The sequence below is a fragment of the Kogia breviceps genome, chromosome 19, assembly GCF_026419965.1.
Source record: "Kogia breviceps isolate mKogBre1 chromosome 19, mKogBre1 haplotype 1, whole genome shotgun sequence".
Taxonomy (NCBI): domain Eukaryota; kingdom Metazoa; phylum Chordata; class Mammalia; order Artiodactyla; family Physeteridae; genus Kogia; species Kogia breviceps.
Window position 1 is genome coordinate 40,225,740 of NC_081328.1, and position 19,799 is coordinate 40,245,538.

At 53.9% G+C, this 19,799-nt stretch overlaps 2 protein-coding genes across 2 annotated transcripts; one reads left to right on the forward strand and one right to left on the reverse strand.

Moving 5' to 3' along the window:
* Positions 1–989: 989 nt before the first annotated feature.
* On the forward strand, positions 990–5,437 carry NAGS (N-acetylglutamate synthase). Its single transcript, XM_059046610.2, has 7 exons — positions 990–1,415; positions 1,983–2,257; positions 2,366–2,579; positions 2,877–3,057; positions 3,609–3,780; positions 3,880–4,062; positions 5,270–5,437. Exons 1-7 carry the CDS (start codon positions 990–992, stop codon positions 5,421–5,423), a joined length of 1,605 nt encoding a protein of 534 aa, XP_058902593.1. The 3' UTR covers positions 5,424–5,437.
* A 1,399-nt stretch (positions 5,438–6,836) lies between these two features.
* TMEM101 (transmembrane protein 101) lies at positions 6,837–19,770 on the reverse strand. Its single transcript, XM_059047300.2, has 5 exons — positions 19,663–19,770; positions 10,217–10,580; positions 9,712–9,892; positions 8,678–8,824; positions 6,837–7,885 (listed from the first exon to the last, which is right to left on the reverse strand). The coding sequence occupies exons 2-5, from the start codon at positions 10,351–10,353 to the stop codon at positions 7,577–7,579; spliced, it is 774 nt and encodes a 257-aa protein (XP_058903283.1). The 5' UTR covers positions 10,354–10,580; positions 19,663–19,770; the 3' UTR covers positions 6,837–7,576.
* Between the last annotated feature and the right edge of the window lie 29 nt (positions 19,771–19,799).

The window sequence follows — 19,799 nt, forward strand, 5'->3', positions numbered from 1 at the left end:
AATTTGTTACAATACTGCTTCTGTTTTTTATATTTTGTTTTTTTGGCCCCGAGGCATGTGGGATCTTAGCTCCCCGACCAGGGACTGAACCCGCACCCCCTGCATTGGAAGGGGGAGTCTTAACCACTGGGCTGCCAAGTCACAGGATTAATTCTAGCCGCTCATTGAAGAGTCGACTGAAGGGGCAAGGGTGGAAGCAGGAAATCTAATTAGCAGAGGATTGAGATAACAGAAGTGGGAGGTGATGGAGGCTTGCACTGCAGGGGATGGGAGTTGGGGGGGTTGGTAGAGGAAGCAAGGCACATGTCATATTTTTTCATAATTCAGAATGTTAATTTCATTATACCATATTATAACATTTGGTTTCTCTGGCAAAAAAAAAAAAAGTTTAAAGAAAAACTTTAACACTAATAAGGGGTGATTTGAAGATATGACAAAATTCTTCAAGGTGGTACCCAGTGGCTGGCGTTTGGCAAACTCTGGTAACCTCGTGATTCCATCTTCTTTGAGCTCCAACAGGACAGAGGCATCCCCGCCCTCCACGCTTTCACTCTTCCCTCACCTCTCCCTCCAGTCTCCTCCCTCAGCCAGGCGGCAACTGCCACCTGCTCTCCCTTCTTGCCCTAATCAGACTCCCCCTTAATCATTCAAGACCCCGCAGAGCGCCAAATCCACCTGTGGGTCCCCTGAGCCCTTCCTGGAACCGGCGTTGGCAGCAAATTAAAGACACCCAGCCACCGATTATCTCTGCCTCGTGACTCTCGCTAGTGGGTTCCATCCCCCCACCCCAGGGGCGGGGGATCCTGTCGGCGCCGCCCTCTGACCCATGGCCTGACCCTCCTCAAACGCACCCGGAGGCGACTCCGCGCCCCCCGTCGGCGCCCCGCCCCGGCAGTCCCAGCCCCGCCCCGCCGTAGGTTAAGAGGCCCCCAGAGCCAGGAGCTCTGGACAGACGGTCACTTGTGGGGGGGCGAGCTGGTTTGGTTGTCATGGCGACGGCGCGGTTGGCCTGGGCCCTGCGGGCCGCCCCTGCGGGCGGGAGGCTGCGCGGCCCCCAAGGCACTGGGGGCGCCCGGAGGCTCAGCGGCAGCGCGCGGCGGCGGGCGGCCAGGGGCACCAGCCCGGGACGCCGGCTCAGCACCGCCTGGGCGCCGGCCCAGCCCGCCCAAGAGGAGGCCGAGGGCGCCGTGTACGACGCCCACTCGCCTGCAGCGGAGGAGCCGCCGTGGACACTGACCCCCGCGCCCCCGGTGTCCCCCGACTCCCCCGGGCCCCCGGCCGGCCGCTCGCTGGTGCAGCGGGACATCCAGGCCTTCCTGAACCAGTGTGGGGCCAGCCCCGGGGAGGCGCGCCACTGGCTCACGCAGTTCCAGACCTGCCACCACTCCGCGGACAGGCCCTTTGCCGTCATCGAGGTGAGAAAGCCCGGCGTCGGCCGGGTCACAGACAGGGGATGGGGGTTGTGTAGCGACGTTTCGCCAGGCATGTCAGGACGGGCTGCGGACTCTGCGCAGCGGAGCCAGGAAGGGGCTCGACGGAGCCCAGACGAGCGCCTGGGACTGCGCGAGGCCATGCGCTCCGCGAAAAGTCTCGCGCCCAGCCCGGGTGAGGAGCCTCGGGTCCCCAGCCCGTCAAACGTGATGCGCCAGAGAAGTCCTCCCATCCTGGGCGCAGTTAGGGGTTCAGTTGGCAGTTGGGGAACCTGGATAGAAGCCGCCTGCGTCACCCCCCCCCCCAAGGTGTCCTACAGTCCAAGGTCGCAGGGAGGAGCGGAGGGAGGTACACTAGTGTGAGATAAGAGGATGGCAAGACCCAACGGGGCAAAGGGCGAAGCAGGTGTGCGCAGGTGGCCAGAAATGGAGCCTGACAGCTCCTGAGCAGGGTGGGGGCCCCGACAGGGCCCTGAGGACCCGGCTGTAGGAGCAAGCGGGTGCAGGAGTCAGGGCCAGTGTCGTGCCCGTTGAACGCCCACTCCTCCGCAGGTGGACGAGGAGGTGCTCAAGTGCCCTAAGGCCGTATCCAGCCTAGCCTTCGCTCTGGCCTTCCTGCAGCGCATGGACATGAAGCCGCTGGTGGTCTTGGGGCTGCCCGCTCCCACGGCGCCCTCGGGCTGTCTTTCCTTCTGGGAGGCCAAGGCACAGCTTGCCCAGAGATGCAAGGTGCTGGTGGACGCCCTGCGGCACAATGCCGCCACTGCCGTGCCTTTTTTTGGCGGCGGGTCGGTGCTGGGAGCTGCTGAGCCAGCCCCCCATGCCAGGTTAGTGGTGACCCTGCCTGCCCCTGCGTCCTCAGATCACGCTACTCCGCCCGCCCAGCCCCGCGGGTCCTGGAGGCAACCTCCTTGAGCACCACGTCTGGCCCACAGCTATGGCGGCATCGTCTCGGTGGAGACCGACCTACTACAGTGGTGCCTGGAGTCGGGCAGCATCCCCATCCTGTGCCCCATCGGGGAGACGGCCGCCCGCCGCTCCGTGCTCCTGGACTCACTGGAGGTGACCGCGTCCCTGGCCAAGGCACTGCGGCCCACCAAAATCATCTTCCTCAATACCACGGGTGGTCTGCACGACAGCAGTCACAAGGTGTGTCTCCTCCTTTTGGACCCCACTCCCCGCGACTCTGCCAGGCTGAGCCCCTCTCTTAGGTCCCCTGCACGCCTCCCAGACGGGCCCCAGAGTCACTCTCTCTCCAGCCGCATGGGTCGGAAATGGAGTGTCAGGGAGGGACTCAGCCTATGGTGTTCAGGTCTGAGCCCTCCCTGGCCGAGGACTTCGGGAGGAAGTAAGGGAAAAGGGGTCAGTGAGGAGAGGTCCGTGGGGCGGGGGCACAGCCCTTGTCCGGCTGCAGGTCGGAGGCTCACCCCCTCGTCCTGGACACAGGTCCTGAGTAACGTGAACTTGCCCGCCGACCTGGACCTAGTGACCAACGCCGAGTGGGTGAGCACCAAAGAACGGCAGCAGATTCGGCTCATCGTGGACGTGCTCAGCCGCCTGCCTCACCACTCCTCGGCCGTCATCACCGACGCCAGCACGCTGCTCACCGAGCTCTTCAGCAACAAGGGTGAGGGCCGGGGCGGGGGGCGCGCCGGGGTTTGGGGAACCAGGAGAAGCGGCTTCCTCTCCAGACAGAAAAGGCTTCCTGCTCTTGCCAAACCTGGGGGAGGTGAGCCAGGAGGTGGACGGCCCTGGGCTAGAACTTGGGTGGAACTAGACAGATGGGAGGGACTTGGGTGGATGGGAGGAACCACAGACCCAGAGGAACCAAGTGGAATGGACAGAGCTAGGAAACGTGGGCGGGGTTTGGATGGGTGGGCGGGACCATGGGCGGGGGGGCAAGTGTAGGCGGGACTAGGAGAGGAAGGTGGGACTACAGGCGATAGGCGGAACTTGAGGGACAAACAGCCTGGGGAAAAAGCAAATCCCTGAGTGAAAATCGTGCATAAATCTATGCAGATCTTAGGAAGCATCTCACTGTGGAGAGCTCCCAAAGAGAGTACTTGCCCCACCAGCCCCTGTCCTATCTGGAACCCCCACCAGGCTGCACAAACGGAGGAGCGGAGGGGACCTGGATCTCGGGCTGAACTAACCCCTCCTCCTCCATCCCACCCCCAGGGTCCGGGACGCTGTTCAAGAACGCCGAGCGGATGCTGCGAGTTAGCAGCCTGGACAGCCTGGACCAGGGCCTCCTAGTGAACCTGGTCAACGTCAGCTTCAGGAAAAAGCTCCGGGACGACTACTTGGCCTCGCTGCGCCCGAGGTTGCACTCTGTCTACGTCTCTGAGGGGTGAGCCTGCGGGCCCCAGAGGGCAGGGACCCAAGGGACAGAGCCGGGGAGCTTTGGACCAAGGAGAGGTCCCAGCCTGCCTCTCCCCCGCTGCGCCAGGTACAACGCGGCTGCCATTCTGACCACGGAGCCTGTACTTGGGGGCACCCCGTATCTAGACAAGTTTGTGGTGAGCTCCAGCCGCCAGGGCCAAGGCTCCGGCCAGATGCTGTGGGAGCGCCTGCGGCAGGACCTGCAGACGCTTTTCTGGCGCTCCCGGGTCACCAACCCCATCAATCCTTGGTAGGTCCCGCCCCTCCCGGCTCTGGGCTGGGCCCCGCCCCCACTCTCCTCTCCACCTCTGGCCAGCTACGCCCGGGGACCACCAGCCAGGAAGGCTGGGCCTCCCCTTCTTTCATTAGCCATTCTTCCCCAAGGGAAATGGCCCACTCAGTGTGGCCCCACATTCCCCAGGGAGTGGACCACATACAGAGCCTGAGATTTCCCTAGAGGCAGAGCACACTTAACCCGGCTCTGCCCTGCCAGGGTAGATTCCTTGAAGACAGTCTCCACCTGGGAAGCAACCTGCCTCTCCTAGGGTCTGGAGAAATCCAGTGCCTCAGGGCTCTATTCCAGGCCCAGTTGCCAAGCTCTGACCCCAGGCCCATTGCATCTCCAGTGGAACACTCCCTCCTCCTCTCTTTCCTTCTGCAAATTATCACCTCATACCCCATTACCCTGCTCTGTGGGCACCAAAAAGTGAACAAGAACCCCTCCCCAGGCTGCACAGCCAAGGCAGTGTGGAGAGAGCAAAAGAGGGCCTCACTCTAACCCTCCTAGCTGTGTAACTCTGGCTAGTTTGCTAACTTCTCTGAGCCTTAGCTGCTTCTCTGTGAAAAAAGCATAACAACACCAGGCTATTGGCTAATGCTACAAGGATAAAATCAGATTACAGACCACAGGTCCTAGCAGAGTGTCCAGCATGTACAGGCATACCCCAGAGATATTGCCAGTTTGGTTCCAGACCTCCACAATAAAGTGAATATTGCGATAAAGCAAATCACATGAATTTTTTGGTTTCCGAGTATATATAAAAGTTATGTTTACACTATACTGTAGTCTATTAAGTGTGCAATAGCATTATGTCTAAAAAAAACAGTGTATATACCTTAATTTTAAAATACTTTTATTGCTGAAAACTGCTAACCATCACTTGAGCCTTCAGCGAATAATCATCTATTTGCTGGTGAAGGGTTTGAAATATTGCAAGAATTACCAAAATGCAACACAGAGGCACGAAGTGAGCAAATGCTGTTGGAAAAATTACCCTGATAGACTTGCTCCACACAGGGTTTCCACAAACCTTCAATTTGTAAAAAACGGAGTACCTGCAAAGCACAATAAAGTGAAGTGCAATAAAACGAGGTATGCCTGTAGTAGGTCCTCAGTAAATGAACCAGATAGTAGTGAGCACTGGCCTTGCCTAAAACCTATCTCCCACCTCCACCAGGTACTTCAAACACAGCGATGGCAGCTTCTCCAACAAGCAGTGGATCTTCTTCTGGTTTGGCCTGGCCGACATCCGGGACTCTTACGAGCTGGTCAACCATGCCAAGGGGCTGCCAGACTCCTTCTGCAAGCCGGCTTCTGACCCAGGCAGCTGACCCTCTCTACCAGCCCTGCAGGCCCTGGGACAGCCAGGGTGGACCAAAAGCCATGCCTGCTGAAGGTGACCCGAGGCAGCCACAGGCCAGACCAGGCTTGTTGGCTGAGTGAGCTGCAGAGAAGGCAGCAGCCCCTACTCTACCCTGCCCAGAGGGGGGCACCCAAGTGAGGACAAGTGCAGGAAGGAGAAGGGCTTGCCCAAGACCCCCTACTTGCTCCAAAGCCACAACCAGATGGCCTTGAATTTTCAGTCTAGGGATTTGCGGGGAGAAGGGCTTGCCTTTGAGGGCTCTACTCAAGGCTTAAGAGTGGGCCAGTGTCTGTGGTCTCTGTGCTGTTTTGAGGCTCCCTTGCCCAAAATATCACCCACATCTGCCTGATATTCCACCATTCGTTTTAGTTCCTTTGGGTCTTGCAACTTTTCAGGAGACCTTGATTAAAATGCAAATACTTGTCTGAAAGTCAGCTCACACTTGAAAGGAAATTAGCAGTGACCCTCTGGAAACAAGATCTTGAGGGCTGGGGAACCTCTTCCTAAAGGGAAGAGAGGAGCTAAGTGAGGCCGAGGCCCCCGGATGAATGCTGCCACCACCTCCCTCCCCCAGCTGTCAGCAGTCCCCTACCCCTTAGTTAGGAAACATCTTCCATTCCACAGACCAGACTGACAGCAGCCCCAGCTCCCTTTCCAGGCAGGGCTCAGGGCCAAGCCCAGACTTGACTGTGTTCCCCTGGGCCCCCCTGGAGGTTGTGTCTCCATCTTTGCAGGAAGAGAACATCTCAGACGGGTAGGAATCCAAAGCCTGAGGTTTCATCTGACATTTCTGTCCCCCACGATGTGCCAGGCACCATACTGGCTGCTGGGGCTACTTTCTGTCAGGAGGTGTGCGGACGAGTAGGGAGAGGGTCACCATGGCACACACATACGGGGCTGCTGTGACACAAGCAACCCCCAAGAGAGGGCTGGTGTCGAGTACATATCTGGGCGTGGGCATCAGACAGACCTGACCTGGAATCCAGCTCTGTGGCTTGAGGCAAGCTGCTCACCTTCTCTGAGCCTCCAATTCCTCACCTGTGAAATGAAAACTCCTCAGCCTCATCGTGACACTTAATATCAATTCTCTCCCTCTAGCTGCCCTCACCAAAGATTTCTTCGAAAAGAGCTGGCACCAAATGGGGAGGAAAAGATAAGCCACAAGAGGGACTGAAGTGAAAGGGCAAAGCAAATACTACAGGGAGCATTCGGAGAGTCTTGAAAAGAGAGCCAAAGGACTGTGGGAACTCTCAGAACAGGGGAAAGATCATGGGCGGATCACGGTGGGGCTTAACCAGATATGGTATTTCAAGAAACCCAAGATCAGTCCCAGCCAATGGCTAAGTGTCCCGTGGGGAGAACAGAGAAGCAAAGCCAAATGTCTATATAAAATGTTTATTTTTGGAGGACTGTGTGGTCTGGTGTTTGGGAGGGCACTCACCCCCACCAGGCCAACCACTGAGCTGGAAACAGAAGGCCAGAGGCAGGAAGTTGGCTGCTGCCTATCCCAGCCCTGCAAACCCTGGAGTAAACTGGGGCCTGCTCTACCCTCAAGGTGGGTGACAGCTCGTGCTGTTTCTGCCCCTGGCACACCCTGGGAGCCCACATGACTTCTGTGGTGCCCGGCCCCTCTGCTCCTCCTGGGCCTGATCCACCTGTCAACATGCACACTCACTCACTCTCAGTCTCAGAAAAGCACTGCAGAGCCTAGCTGCAACTGCCAGGTTCAAAAAGGGATTTTTCACATTGGCTCACTTCCGGTTCTCCTCTATCTCCCACTCTCAGTACCCCACCCTAGCCCTGCCTTACTCCCTTCCCTGGGACAGGAGACCCAAGGGAGCAGCTGGCCTCAGCTCTCCTCATAACAAACAGGAAAAAGAAACCTGTAAGGCAGAGTCATCAGGGCTCCCACCCCACGAGGTGCAAGACCAGGAATTGGGGAAGAGACCTGCCTCTTACCAACACACTCACACACATGCGTACGCACACACATGCACACAACGCCAAGTGATCAAACAAATAGACCAAAAAGCATAAATAAACAAAACTGGGCCAGCAAGGAGGAAGGTAGGGTAGCCCTCAGTGGCTCCCCGCACCCATCTCAGACTCCTGCTGTGCAACTCAGCCGTCAGTGGCCAGGATGACAGCGGCCCCAAAGATGCCCACACTCTCTCCAAGGAGCTTCATCTGGTTCCAGAACTCAACACGCCGCGTGTTGTGCCAGTAGGCAACATTGCCATCAATGAGCAGCATGACTGGGGGCAGCAGAACAGCCAAGATCTGGGCAGCCAAGGTCACGTAGTAGCCTGACAGGAAAGCCAGGGCCAGGACGCCATACAGCACGAAGAAGAGCTGGATCATCAGCTCCCCTCCTGGGAGATGGTTCAGATACGCCAGCCGGTCCTCCTTGCTGTGCTGCAGCGAGTAGGCCTAGAGACACACCATCCTCTAAGGCTCTCCAACAGGCTGAGGAGCCTGTCTGGGTAAGGCCACCCCTGGCATGCAAGCCAGCCCCTACACGGTGGGCTTCTGACTCCCCTCTCAGACTTGGGGCTTTCTGAAAGTAAGGCCTGTGTCTCCCCATCTGACTAGGGAGCTCCATGAGGTTAGGACCTCTATCTCTCCTCACCCTGGGGTCTCAGAAGGGAGGAGATTCCACAGTCAGACCGGGGCTCTCACCTCTGAATACAGAGCTCTGCACATGGGAGATGGTGCCCAGCAACTAAGATGAAGCCAAGTGACTTGGGGCCTGTCCACGTCCCCATCCACACTGGCCTCCCTGAGCACCAGGGAGGACATAACTGGCTATGCTAGACAGCCCCATCAGCCCTAAGTGGCAGAGTCCCATCTGGGACCTGAACTCTACCAAACCTCTCCTTTGTCCCCTCTCCCAGTCCTCTGGGGGCTGAAGCCATGAGAGGACCCTTCCCACTTGTTCTCCTGGCTCTCAGGCTTGGGACTGAAGGGTCAACCCATCCTCTTCTCTCCCCAGTGGCAATAATGCTGGAAGAAGGGACTCTCAGCCAGGTCTCGGGCACTTAAAGGGCCCCCGAGGCCCAGGATTTGGCAGGGGCAACTTCCGGGAGTTGGTAAGAGCCAGGCCATCAGGAACGACATGCAAAGCCTCGTTCTGCCCACCTCCCTGGGTTCTGCCAGGTGCCGGGCGCAGGCTCACTTCTCACTCCCAGTCAAGCACCTCCAGCCATCCGTCCCCCAACCTACCACGCAGATGAGATAGATGCCCAGGAAGACCTGGCCGGTGGACTGGAGGGAACGGCTGCGGGGTTTCCGACGGTACAGCTCCCCAGCACCGCTGGCCAGAACAAGAAAGCCACCGATGATGGCAACTGTGCGAGAGTACATACGGACCTAGGCCGAGGCGAGGGGACCCCAGTCAGGACCTGAAGCCACCACACTTCTCCTGGCTGCCCGGAGCGCAGAACTGCCCATCTCTATACATCCCATTCCACCGGATGAACCCTCTTACCATTTCCAAGTGTGGTGGGCAGGTAGAGCAGAGATAGGTAATTTTTTTTTTACCAGAAGTAGAAACTGAGGCCCAGAGGGGTTAATAAAATTGTCCAAGGTCCTACAAAAAGTAAGTGGCAGAACCCAGATACCAAGCGTTGCCCCCCTCCCCATCCCCAGGTCTGCACACTCGAAGCCCAATGTTCTTTCTGCTATATGGTAGACGCTGTTCCATAACTAACCGTTGATCTCACTGTCCTATAGCTATTCACACATCTGCCTCCCCTACTGGACTGACAGTCCACTCCTTGCGGGTAATGCCTTGGTCCAGGCTTATCTCCAAGCCTGTAGTGCCTGGCACAGGTCCTGGCATCTACAGGCTTAAGTGCTGCCCTAGGATTAGATAAATTTCATAAAATCGGTTGGGTGGACCAGGTACTCTCTAAGGTCCCTTTTGCCCTATGAGTCTGAGAGAACTATTGGTTTAAAGGGTTCTGAGAACCAGGTGACCTGGGTTCTGGTCACACCTGTAATGCTAACTGTGGTGTAACTTTGGGAAAGTCTGCTTCGCATCTCTGGACCTCAGTTTCCACACTCTGAAGGGGAGGTTTGCGTGGTCTCTAAGGTCCTTCCATTCTTGCCGTCTGTAATAACCTCTACACGCCTGGGGGTTCAGCCTTTCCAGGCTTCGCACTGTGCTCCTGGCTAGCACCAGGCATTGCCCAACTGTCCCGGGCATTGGCTCCCCAACACCCCAGCGAAGTCCCACTTAGGGCCGAGGCGCTCACCTTCAGCCAGTCCCCGTAGTGGACGTAGCCCCCGATGTAGGCGGCGTAGGTACTGATGGCCAGCTGGAGTGCGGCCCCCAGAGCGAACCAGCGCCGCTTCACTCCAAAGGACATGAAGCTAGCGCACAGCACGGCCGCCCCCATGTCGAAGTACAGGTAGGGCACTGGGATGTCGGGCTTCCTGCAAGCGGGGAGGGGGAAAGGAACGAGGACAGAATGAAGCACAGAATGAAGCGGGGAAAAGAGCCTTGCGACCCCTAGGGTTCCCGCAAGCTCCACTGCTTCCCCAAACCGGCGCCCCCTCTCATGGCTAGGACTCCCACACTACGCTCCATGCCCACCTTGCTCCGGACCAGGGTCCCTAAAAAGTCCAAGGTCCCAATTCCTCCCAGTCCAAGGGTCCCAACTTCTGGGCCGCAACTTCTTCCCCACCTCACCGCATCCCCTTTACTGGGACAGGCCGGACCGCCCCCACCGCGTTCGGCGGCCGCGCGGGCCTACTTACCGGCGCGCCTCGGCCCTCTCGGCGTACAGCATGAGCTGGCTGAAGCAGCCCCAGAAGGGGCAGCGTGTGAGCAACACCGAACCCAACTGCATGATCAGCTGCAGCATCCACCGTCGCGAACCTATCTTCGACGCCATCTTGAGGAAGGGCAGTCCGCCGCGGCCTCACCCCGCGGCCAAGGAGGCCCGCGCGAGAACGCGAGCGCAACTTCCGGGTCTCGCGAGGTTTTCTTCCCCCCTTCCGTCAGGAAACAAAGCTCTCGCTCTCTGGTTCTGGACCGAAGGAAGTGTTCTAGCTGCAGGGTTCTCTTTCCTTCTGCCCATGGAGGCTCAAGGTTCCCTTCTTGTAGCTGCAAAGTTGGAAACTAGAGTGGAGGAAGGAACAGTAAGCGAACTAGCCTTTGAAACTTAGGCTCCAAACCTAACGCAACCCTTTGACTTTGGGCATATCTCCTACACTTTCCAAGATTCATCTGGGAAACGGAGATGACACCTATCTCACAGGGTTGTTGTGAGGTTTAAATGAGACAGTGTTGGTTCCAGCACATAGTAGGGGTTCAATAAATGGTGTACACAACACACACACACCCCAGAGGAAATCCCTCTGCTTCTGTTTAAGCTGAAAGTAAAAGGTTTTCCCCATAATTCAGAAAGACACATGCACCCCAATGTTCATTGTAGCACTACTTACAGTAGCCAGGACATGGAAGCAACCTAGCCAGGACATGTCCATCAACAGAGGAATGGATAAAGAAGATGTGGTACATATATACAATGGAATATTAGCCATAAAAAGGAACAAAATTGGGTCATTTGTAGACATGGATGGACCGAGAAACTGTAAGTCTCTACAGAATGCAGTAAGTCAGAAAAAGAAAAATATCGTATATTAACACATATATGTGGGATCTGAAAAGATTGGTATAGATGATCTTATTTACAAAGTAGAAATAGAGACACAGACGTACAGAACAAACATATGGATACCAAGGGGGAAAGGAGGGGGTATGATGAATTGGAAGATTGAGATTGACATATATACACTATTGATACTATGTATAAAATAGTTAACTAATGAGAGCCTACTGTATAGCATAGGGAACTCTACTCAATGCTCTGTGGTGACCCAAATGAGAAGGAAAACCAAAAAAGAGGGGATATATGTATACGCATAGCTGATTCACTTTTCTGTACAGTAGAAACTATAACACAATATTGTAACGCAACTATACTCCAATAAGTTTAAAAAAGAAAAGAGGTTTTCTTAAGAGCCACTCGTAGAGAAGTGTGATCTTGGTCTGCCTTCCTTCTGTCCCCTGAGAGAAGGGCGATCTGATGTGGACATATGGGACAACTCAGGCAGTCCATTTCTCCAGCTCTGATGCTCCCGCTGTATCCCAAACTACCACCTTTTGTCAGTTTAGCTGCACCAGGTTTCCAACTGGTCTTCCCCACTTCTCCTTTGGTGCCGTTTGTTCTTAGTTCCTCTATTTTATGTTCTCATAACCAAAAGGCACCCTTCCTTTGAATCAGCACACTGGCAATTATATATTTGTGATTTTGTTGTTGTTCTTGATGACTAGATTAACACTAGATTGTGAGCTCCATGAGGCAAAGACAGTGTCTGGTTTCTGTTTACAATTACATCCTCAGGGCCTAGTAGACAGGATGCATTCAGGAAATGTGTGCCGAATAGATAAATAAATGAAAAGGTGTTACCCCTATGTCTTGCCTCAGGAATCATTTGTTGAATAAGTAAATGAGCAAAAGTTCTGGACACTCTGGGATGCCACCACAAAGCCACCCCCACCTATCTTCCTGCACACCCCACCACCACCCTGCTACATACAAATTCATCTTCTGATATTCAAGTTAAGACTCTACCAGCACTTCCACAAGGCCATTTAATTCAGGAGGTCTGTTTTCATTTCCCTGGGAAAGGGGCCTCCTGTCCAAGAAACATTTCTGACAATATGAATTTAAAATTCCCAATCAGCCAGTGAAAGGTTGGGACAACAAAACACCTTTTCACATCTAATTTTTTACGAAGTCACTAGGATAAAGCCTGTGTATGTGAGAAAGGGATGTATCCAGGCAGAAAACTAGGGAATGAGATTGTGTGATTGCTGGGGTGGGAAAACCCAGTCAAGGGGAATGAGAAAAAGACTGGGTTAAAGGTCATTTTGCCTATCCCTCCCACCCCCCACCACATGAGGCAAGTTTTCTTCACCAAAATGCAGGCACATACTACAGAATCAGCTTTCCAATTGATTTTCTTTTCCCAATCTCCTCACCCAACCCCGATTCAAACGGGACAAGATGCACAGCCATCAGGAAGGAGCTAAGGTGTTGAGAACTGGGATAGTGTACATCCACAAAATAGTTCTAGGAGCCCGCCTGGGGTGTGCCCACGGGAACAGTACCCTTACCCCGCCTCCATCATAACTTTATTTATTTATTTATTTGGGGGTGTGTTGGGTCTTCGTTTCTGTGCGAGGGCCTCCTCTAGTTGTGGCGAGCGGGGGCCACTCTTCATCGCGGTACGCGGGCCTCTCACTACCGCGGCCTCTCTCGTTGCGGAGCGCGGGCTCAGTAGTTGTGGCTCACGGGCCCAGCTGTTCCGCGGCATGTGGGATCCTCCCAGACCGGGGCCCGAACCCGTGTCCCCTGCACTGGCAGGCAGACTCTCAACCACTGTGCCACCAGGGAAGCCCCCCGCCCTACCACCTCCATCGTAACTTTAGCAACCAGTTTCTGATCAAGTACCCAACAGCAGAGGCCAGGGACATGTGTGAGGAAGGGGGAGGTAATGAGGATTAATGCTTTCCTTGTACCCATCCCGGCCCAGTTCCCTGCGGTCTTCAGTTTCTACCTTTTAGTGTCCTCTTCCCCAAAGAAGTGTTGAGGACTAGGGGCCAGATTCCTCTTTCTAGGGCTGGAAAAGATGGCATTGTGCTAGATTGGGGGAGATATGTGAGGAGGGGTGGTTGGCCCTAGGCCCTGAGAGATGAACACAGCCATTTCTCTCTCCCCCACGATTCTTCCCACCCTGCCTGGGCAGACAACTGAGCCCCGAAGACTTCTAAGGCCCATCCCTTTTCCTCTCTCATGGCTCCATCTTCTCTCCCTCCTCCAGCTGCCTCTCTAGAGGGCTCCCCTGCTCTCCAGTTCTCCTGGGGCCCTGCCTGTGCTTGCACTCAACCATGACCACAGCCACATTGACTAGAATGCTACCCGATACCTAGCCAAGGCAGAGCTGGGGCTCCACACTGCTCAGCACCGCTGCCCCCCCCGCCCCGCCGGCCGCCCAGGGCCACCACAAGTCATGCTACCCAGGTCAGCCACACACAAGTGCCACAGGTGGTCCAGCTTCCCAAAAGCCCACCTGCAGGTCAGTCGCAGACCCAGGGGTTACTGGTCAGCAGCAGCAGCATGCCTGCTGTCCAGATGCCCGCCACATCTTGAACTTGACATGCTGCAGCAGGTTGCCTACAATAGAGAGCAGGCCCAGCGCTTGCAGGGCTGCAAAGGCCTCAGCCTCCACCTTGCTGATGTCGGTCCCAGCCAGAGAGCACCTCCAGGCTGGCGCCCCTGACTCGCTGTGCCGGTTCCCAACCAGCCCTGCCAGCACAGGTGGAAGAGGCCCCTGGCTCCAGCAGTGCCCAGCTCAACCCGGCTTTGTGGCTCAGGTCCAGCTACCCCAAGTTCCCCAGGCCCCACAGGCTGCAGGGCTCCAGGGTAGCAAGCAGGTTGTGAGGTCTAGACAGAGGAGAGAGCACAGGGTGATGGAAAAGTCTGGGCACAGGTGAGCCAGCTGGTGTGGCTGAGGGCCAGATGCTCCAGGAAACCCAGGCCCCTCACCCAGGGCTCACCAGCCAGATCCCATGGGACACTGTGAGAAAGCAGCAGCACCACAGCCCCCACAGGCCCTGGAAGGAGCCACCTGCCAGGTGGCTGAGACTATTGTGGCTCAGCTCCAAGAGCTGAACGGTCAGGGAGCTTGGGAGGGGGCTGAGCAGGTGGAGGCCCCCACAGTCCACACAATGCCCAAGGCTGGGCAGGTACACGGTGCTGGCCACACTGCCGCCAGACTCCAAGCAAGGCCTATGCCACCATTGTGGCCATGGTCACTGTGAGGAAGGAGTGGCCACACCTGCCCCATCCTTGCCCCATGAGGGGCTGGAGTGAGGATGGCACCAGGCCGTCATGGATGCTGAGAACCCGCACCACACTCCTCCACCCAGGAGCCCGGGGAAGCACGGTGATGCTAGAAAGAAAAATAAACGCAAACACCATTCAGAGGTCTCACCATGTTGCCAGGTCCCCCAACATGGTCTCAAGGTCACCTTCCCTCCATCTCCCAAGATTTTACCTGCTACCTAGGCTTTTGGCAAATGCCATTTCAGCCTGAGACCCTAGCAAGCAGATCCCCCAGCCCCAGACAACCCCCTCTTCCATTATTCCTCCTAGGATGAAAGGCAATCGAGGAAGATGGCCTTTTTAATCCTCTAGACCTTTGTTACTCACACGCCACACCCCACCTCACTTATTTCCCACACGATCGCAGGAGAAACGCTGCCTTCTCCTGCAAGAAGAGCTTCAGCTAGATCCTGGCCGAATCTGGCCACTGAGGTCAGGGCCAGGGCCTCAGGTGGAAGCCCTGGGCACTCACATATATTCCTGGCACTACTTGCTGAGTGCACTCCCAGCCCAGGAACGGCAGAGGAAGCTCAGCTCTAGTTACCTGCCTTGCTGGCCTCCTGCCAGAGCCCCACCCCACAAAGCAGGAGCAATCAGCTCTCAGGAAGCCACAACCCTGAGGGTGGGGATGGAGGACGGGCTGAGGAAATCTCCAAGGCCTTTTGGCCTTATATCCAGGGGAGCAGGACCCTGCCCTGCTTTTCTAAGAGCAGGTGTTCCCCCCTCCACCTCTTTCTCCCTTCTGGAGACCCAGGCCCTCCTCTATTTCTTGTCAGGATGGCAGCTGGAGGCCCCTTGGCGCCCTCCCTCAAGTGAGGAAGCAGCCAGGTGTCCCTTCTTTCATTCCTACTTCCTGCCTAAGACATCTGGATGCAAAGGAAGGGAATGCTCGCTCTTGTTCTCACTAGGCCAAAGGTCAAAGTACTCCACTCTGGCCTTCCAGGAGTACCCAGCATCTCCTTCTGAAACAGAGGGGTCTGGGGCCAGGGTACCCCGTGCTTCTGCCTTGCCCTGGGAGGCTAAACAAGTTACTTTCTCTCTAGGTTCCTGAGTGTGCTCACGGGCCCCTTAAAGAGAATAATAATGGTCGCATGGAAGATATGGTTACCAAGGGCCAGGCATCTCATTAAAGGCTTCATTTAATTCTCAACTAAGACACTCATTTCACAGATGCTTGGCAAGGCAAGGTGAGTTGCCAAGTCATACTGCTAATTAGTGGCAGAGGTGAGATCTGACATGACTCAGGCTTTTTTGAATCCAGGCAAGCGCCTAGCCACTAAGCTACAGGGCCCCAAAGAGTGGGCCACTGTTTCCCATGCCAGCCAAACATCCCCCTAAGAAGTCAAGGTCACAGGTGAATAATACAGATGATGCCCAGAACGGTAAGAGCAGCTGAGCCGCCACCAACGTGGGAAATTAGTCTCGGCTTGTGGTTGATCAGACTTGAGCCCCTTTGAATTAATTCAAGTGATCTGGTTCAAGCAAATTATACCGGAAAAACTTGAGGAATCGCTGTCAATAATCTTTTGAGAAAATATTACACACAGAAGGTTGCCAGAGATTAGAACTCAGCACAAGTTCCAATTTTCAAAAGTCAGATAAGTGTAACAACAGTTAACAAAATTCAAAAAGGGCTCATGGAACAGGTAGTCTCAACAGTTGCCGAAAACATGATGGCCACTTGGTGCCCACGTGAGTCTACCCAAACAAGTTTATTTCCCTTCTTGATAAGAGTTGTTAGGTGGCTATCACAAACATCTGGATCTTATTAAAGTCTCTCATGATATCCCTTTAGATAATATGAAAAACAGTTTATAAAAACTGGAACACAACATTGGGATGGATAACTAGTATATTAGATTACAGCACCAAAATTTTTTAAAAGCTCTTAAGAGGCTGGAATAGTTGGCTAAAAATAAGCCATTTCACTGGAGAAGACAAGACAGCTCCCAATCATATCTGCCTGTTTAGCTACTTCAGTGACACTCACTCAAGGACATAAACAGCAAGGACTAGAGTGCAGGAGACCGGAGCTCTAGCCTCAGTTCTAGAGCTGCTGCATGGAGGACCAAACAGCGTACAGCTATCACAATGTTGCTTCTCAAAGTAATGAGCTCCCCATCAATGGAAGTGTTCGAGTAGGGGCAGTCTGTCAAGGATGCTATAAGAGTGGATATTTAAACTGGGAGGCAGTTTAAATATCCATATAAGCTCCAAGATCGTGGGCATTTCTAAGTGCTAGGATACCTGTGCTGAGCTTCAGATACCACACCTGGGCCACCCCTGGAACTAGAAGCATCCTGTCTAGAAGCACCCTGTTCACACACTGCCTTCTGGAGTTCCGTGGCTGCATATCCTTCCCTTAGCCAGTGCATGTGAATGACGGCAAGACACTTTCATAAAGGTTAATCTGAACAAGAACTGAACTGTATTTGACAGCAGCATGCATTGTAGGGGTCAAGAGACCACCACTATAATCACTCCCCCTTGCAAACATCCTCAGCTGAATTCCCTTCTCCCACCACAGTACAGACCTGATAAACCTCCCATCCTGCTTATACCCAACTATCCACCTTCTGTGTCTACACCAAGTCACTCAATATGACTCACACAGTGGCCACGCGGTTACACCCTAACGCATGAGCAAGCACCTCTAAAGAGCACTCAGCAATCTTAAGGTAGTTCCCTCGCGTGTTTACTGAGCCACTGGCCACACACTCCTTCACCCTCGTCTCCCTGCCAAATCTACAAACTCACCTGCAATGGTACTATCTTCTCCTTCCTTCCTCTTTATTGTGGAGGAAGGGCCCCCTTCAATCACAGGCCAAAACCCCTACTGTGGCCATGGATCCTCATCCATTTCTCGGCATTCAGGACGAGGTCACAACTCCTGAAAGTCTAGCTCCAGCCCACTCCTCTCCTCTGAACTCCAAGCTCGTTATCCAGCTGCCCATTTGCCCTCTGCTCTCCAGCTTTTCATGGGTGAGACAAAATAACAAAACAGAACTCCACTTTCCCACAAACGTCTTCCTCTCCCACTGTTCGCCATCCACTCAGATGTCACTCTTAGTTCCTCTTTCTCGGACCACCTTGCCCTCACATCCAATCTATCAGCCAGTCCCATCAGTCCTGCAATCATGTTTCTGCCACCACCATCCCTTGTCTGAAACACTGCAACAGGCTCTTAATGCCAACTCTTTCTGCTTCCACTGTGGCCATCTAATAGCAGCCTAAATCCCCTGACAGCTTTTATAATAAAGAAGAATAAACTCATTCTGAAACTTCATTACCCAGCAGCAGTCTATCACCAGTGGATGGCAGCCCAACAGCACCCCTTTTTCACCTGTAAAGTACTTCATGCCGTTATGTTAAACCCCTGAAGTCTAGGCAGTACATGACGATTTCACATTTCTTAAAGGGGAACTCTGGCACCAGTGGCCTCCAACAGGGATGGGAAAGCAAATCTGCCACATAAACAATGACTATCCTCCAACCCAGATGACCAATCCCAGTTCCCAAACTCTTGTCCCCAGCCTGTCCCCACAACACATTCCATACAATGCAGCTTCTAAGCTTCTAGTATTACACATTCTCAGTATCCTCCACATCAGCAGGACAGTAGATTCTATTTCTGTGCATGACTGAAAGCTCTCTACATCTTCCTTTACCAGTATGTCTTATGGGAAAACAGATTTTTGACACACACATTCTTACCTTCAAAAATGTCAACGAGGGCTTCCCTGGTGGCACAGTGGTTGGGAATCTGCCTGACAATGCAGGGGACACGGGTTTGAGCCCTGGTCCGGGAGGATCCCACATGCGGCAGAGCAACTAAGCCCGTGCACCACAGCTGCTGAGCCTGCGCTCTGGAGCCCACGAGCCACAACTACTGAAGCCCACACACCTAGAGCCCGTGCTCCGCGACAGGAGGCCACCGCAATGAGAAGCCCATGCACCGCAATGAGGAGTGGCCACCGCTCGCCTCAGCTGAAGAGGGCCCACGCCCAGCAACAAGGACCCAACTCAGCCAAAACTAAATGAACAAAATTAATTATTTTTTAAAAAATGTCAAGGAGCCTTTACCATGAATCAGTGGTTCCCAGGCTGCAGTCCCTTAACTAATATTGTAGTGCTTGAGCAATATTCAATACACCAAACATAAATCAGCAATGAACTGTTCAGACTTAAAACAGCACAGATTCAGTATCAACTCATCGTGGTAAGGCTGTTTATACCATACTGACCAGATGTTCTAAATAGCAGTAAACCCAAAGGCATGTATGTGGCAGTGTGGTGGTGACCGGGTGCTGGGGTGTAAAGGTACGTGTTCAGGAGAAAGGAGAATGCCTCAAAAGTAAGGAAACACTGCAAAACCACCTGTACGCGTTCCACCATAGATGCAAGCCCTCTGCACCACATTCAATAGTTCAATGTTCTTTCCATCCAGGGCACAACTCCTGCCACTCTCACCAAGCTCCTCTGTGTTCCACCCCAAACCTGGCTGACAAAGTGAACAGTACACATACCATCAGTTGGTAAAGTCACAGGGAAGCACTAGGAGCCCACAAGTGCATAACGCCTGGGGTTTGTTCCAGCTCTGCCACTGTGGGCAGCGGCAGTATTCTAAACAAGTCACTTAGCCCTGGTGGAACCCACTCACCTTCTGTAAAATGAGTGTTTTTCAAATTATAATCAAAGAAACTTCTCAGAGTCTTCAGGGAAGAGGTGGGGATGAGATCTGTAAGAGACTGAGAGGGCAGGGCTCCAAGGCCCCCATCTCTGCCCAAATGTTTTACATATTAGCCTCACTTAAAATGGCATCTAAACAAAGACTTCTAAAACAAAACTGGAGCTTCTGAAAACCAGCTAATTCAATCTCATCTCCAGATTTAACAACCCCAGGACCAAGCTAACATGTATACTAACATTTACAGAGTAGCTTCTAAGTATTAAGCATTTTAAATATCTTAGTTAACCCTTCACATCAGTTCTCGGAGATGAGCATTAGTTTCATGTTTACAGGTGGGGAAACTAAAGCTTGGACAAATAAAATGACTTATCCACAGTCAAAAAGCGAGGAAACGGAAGTATGAGAATTTGAAGCCAACTATTGATGTCTCCGAAGCCTTTGTTCCTCCTTCCACACTGCATGTCTTTCCCAGCATACTAACTCCACCTCTTGAATTGCTCAAAGTTCCCCCACATCATTTCATGAACTGAAAGCAAAGAGTCAAAAGTGCTTCCTACCAGAAACAGTTGGTACCCACTGTCTCCCATTCAGACCTAGAGACCAATGGGGAGAGAGTGATGACGGGGGACACGTGACACAGAGCTTCCTTCCAGGATTGCCATTTCCCATTAACCACGTTCACTTCTTTAATCGC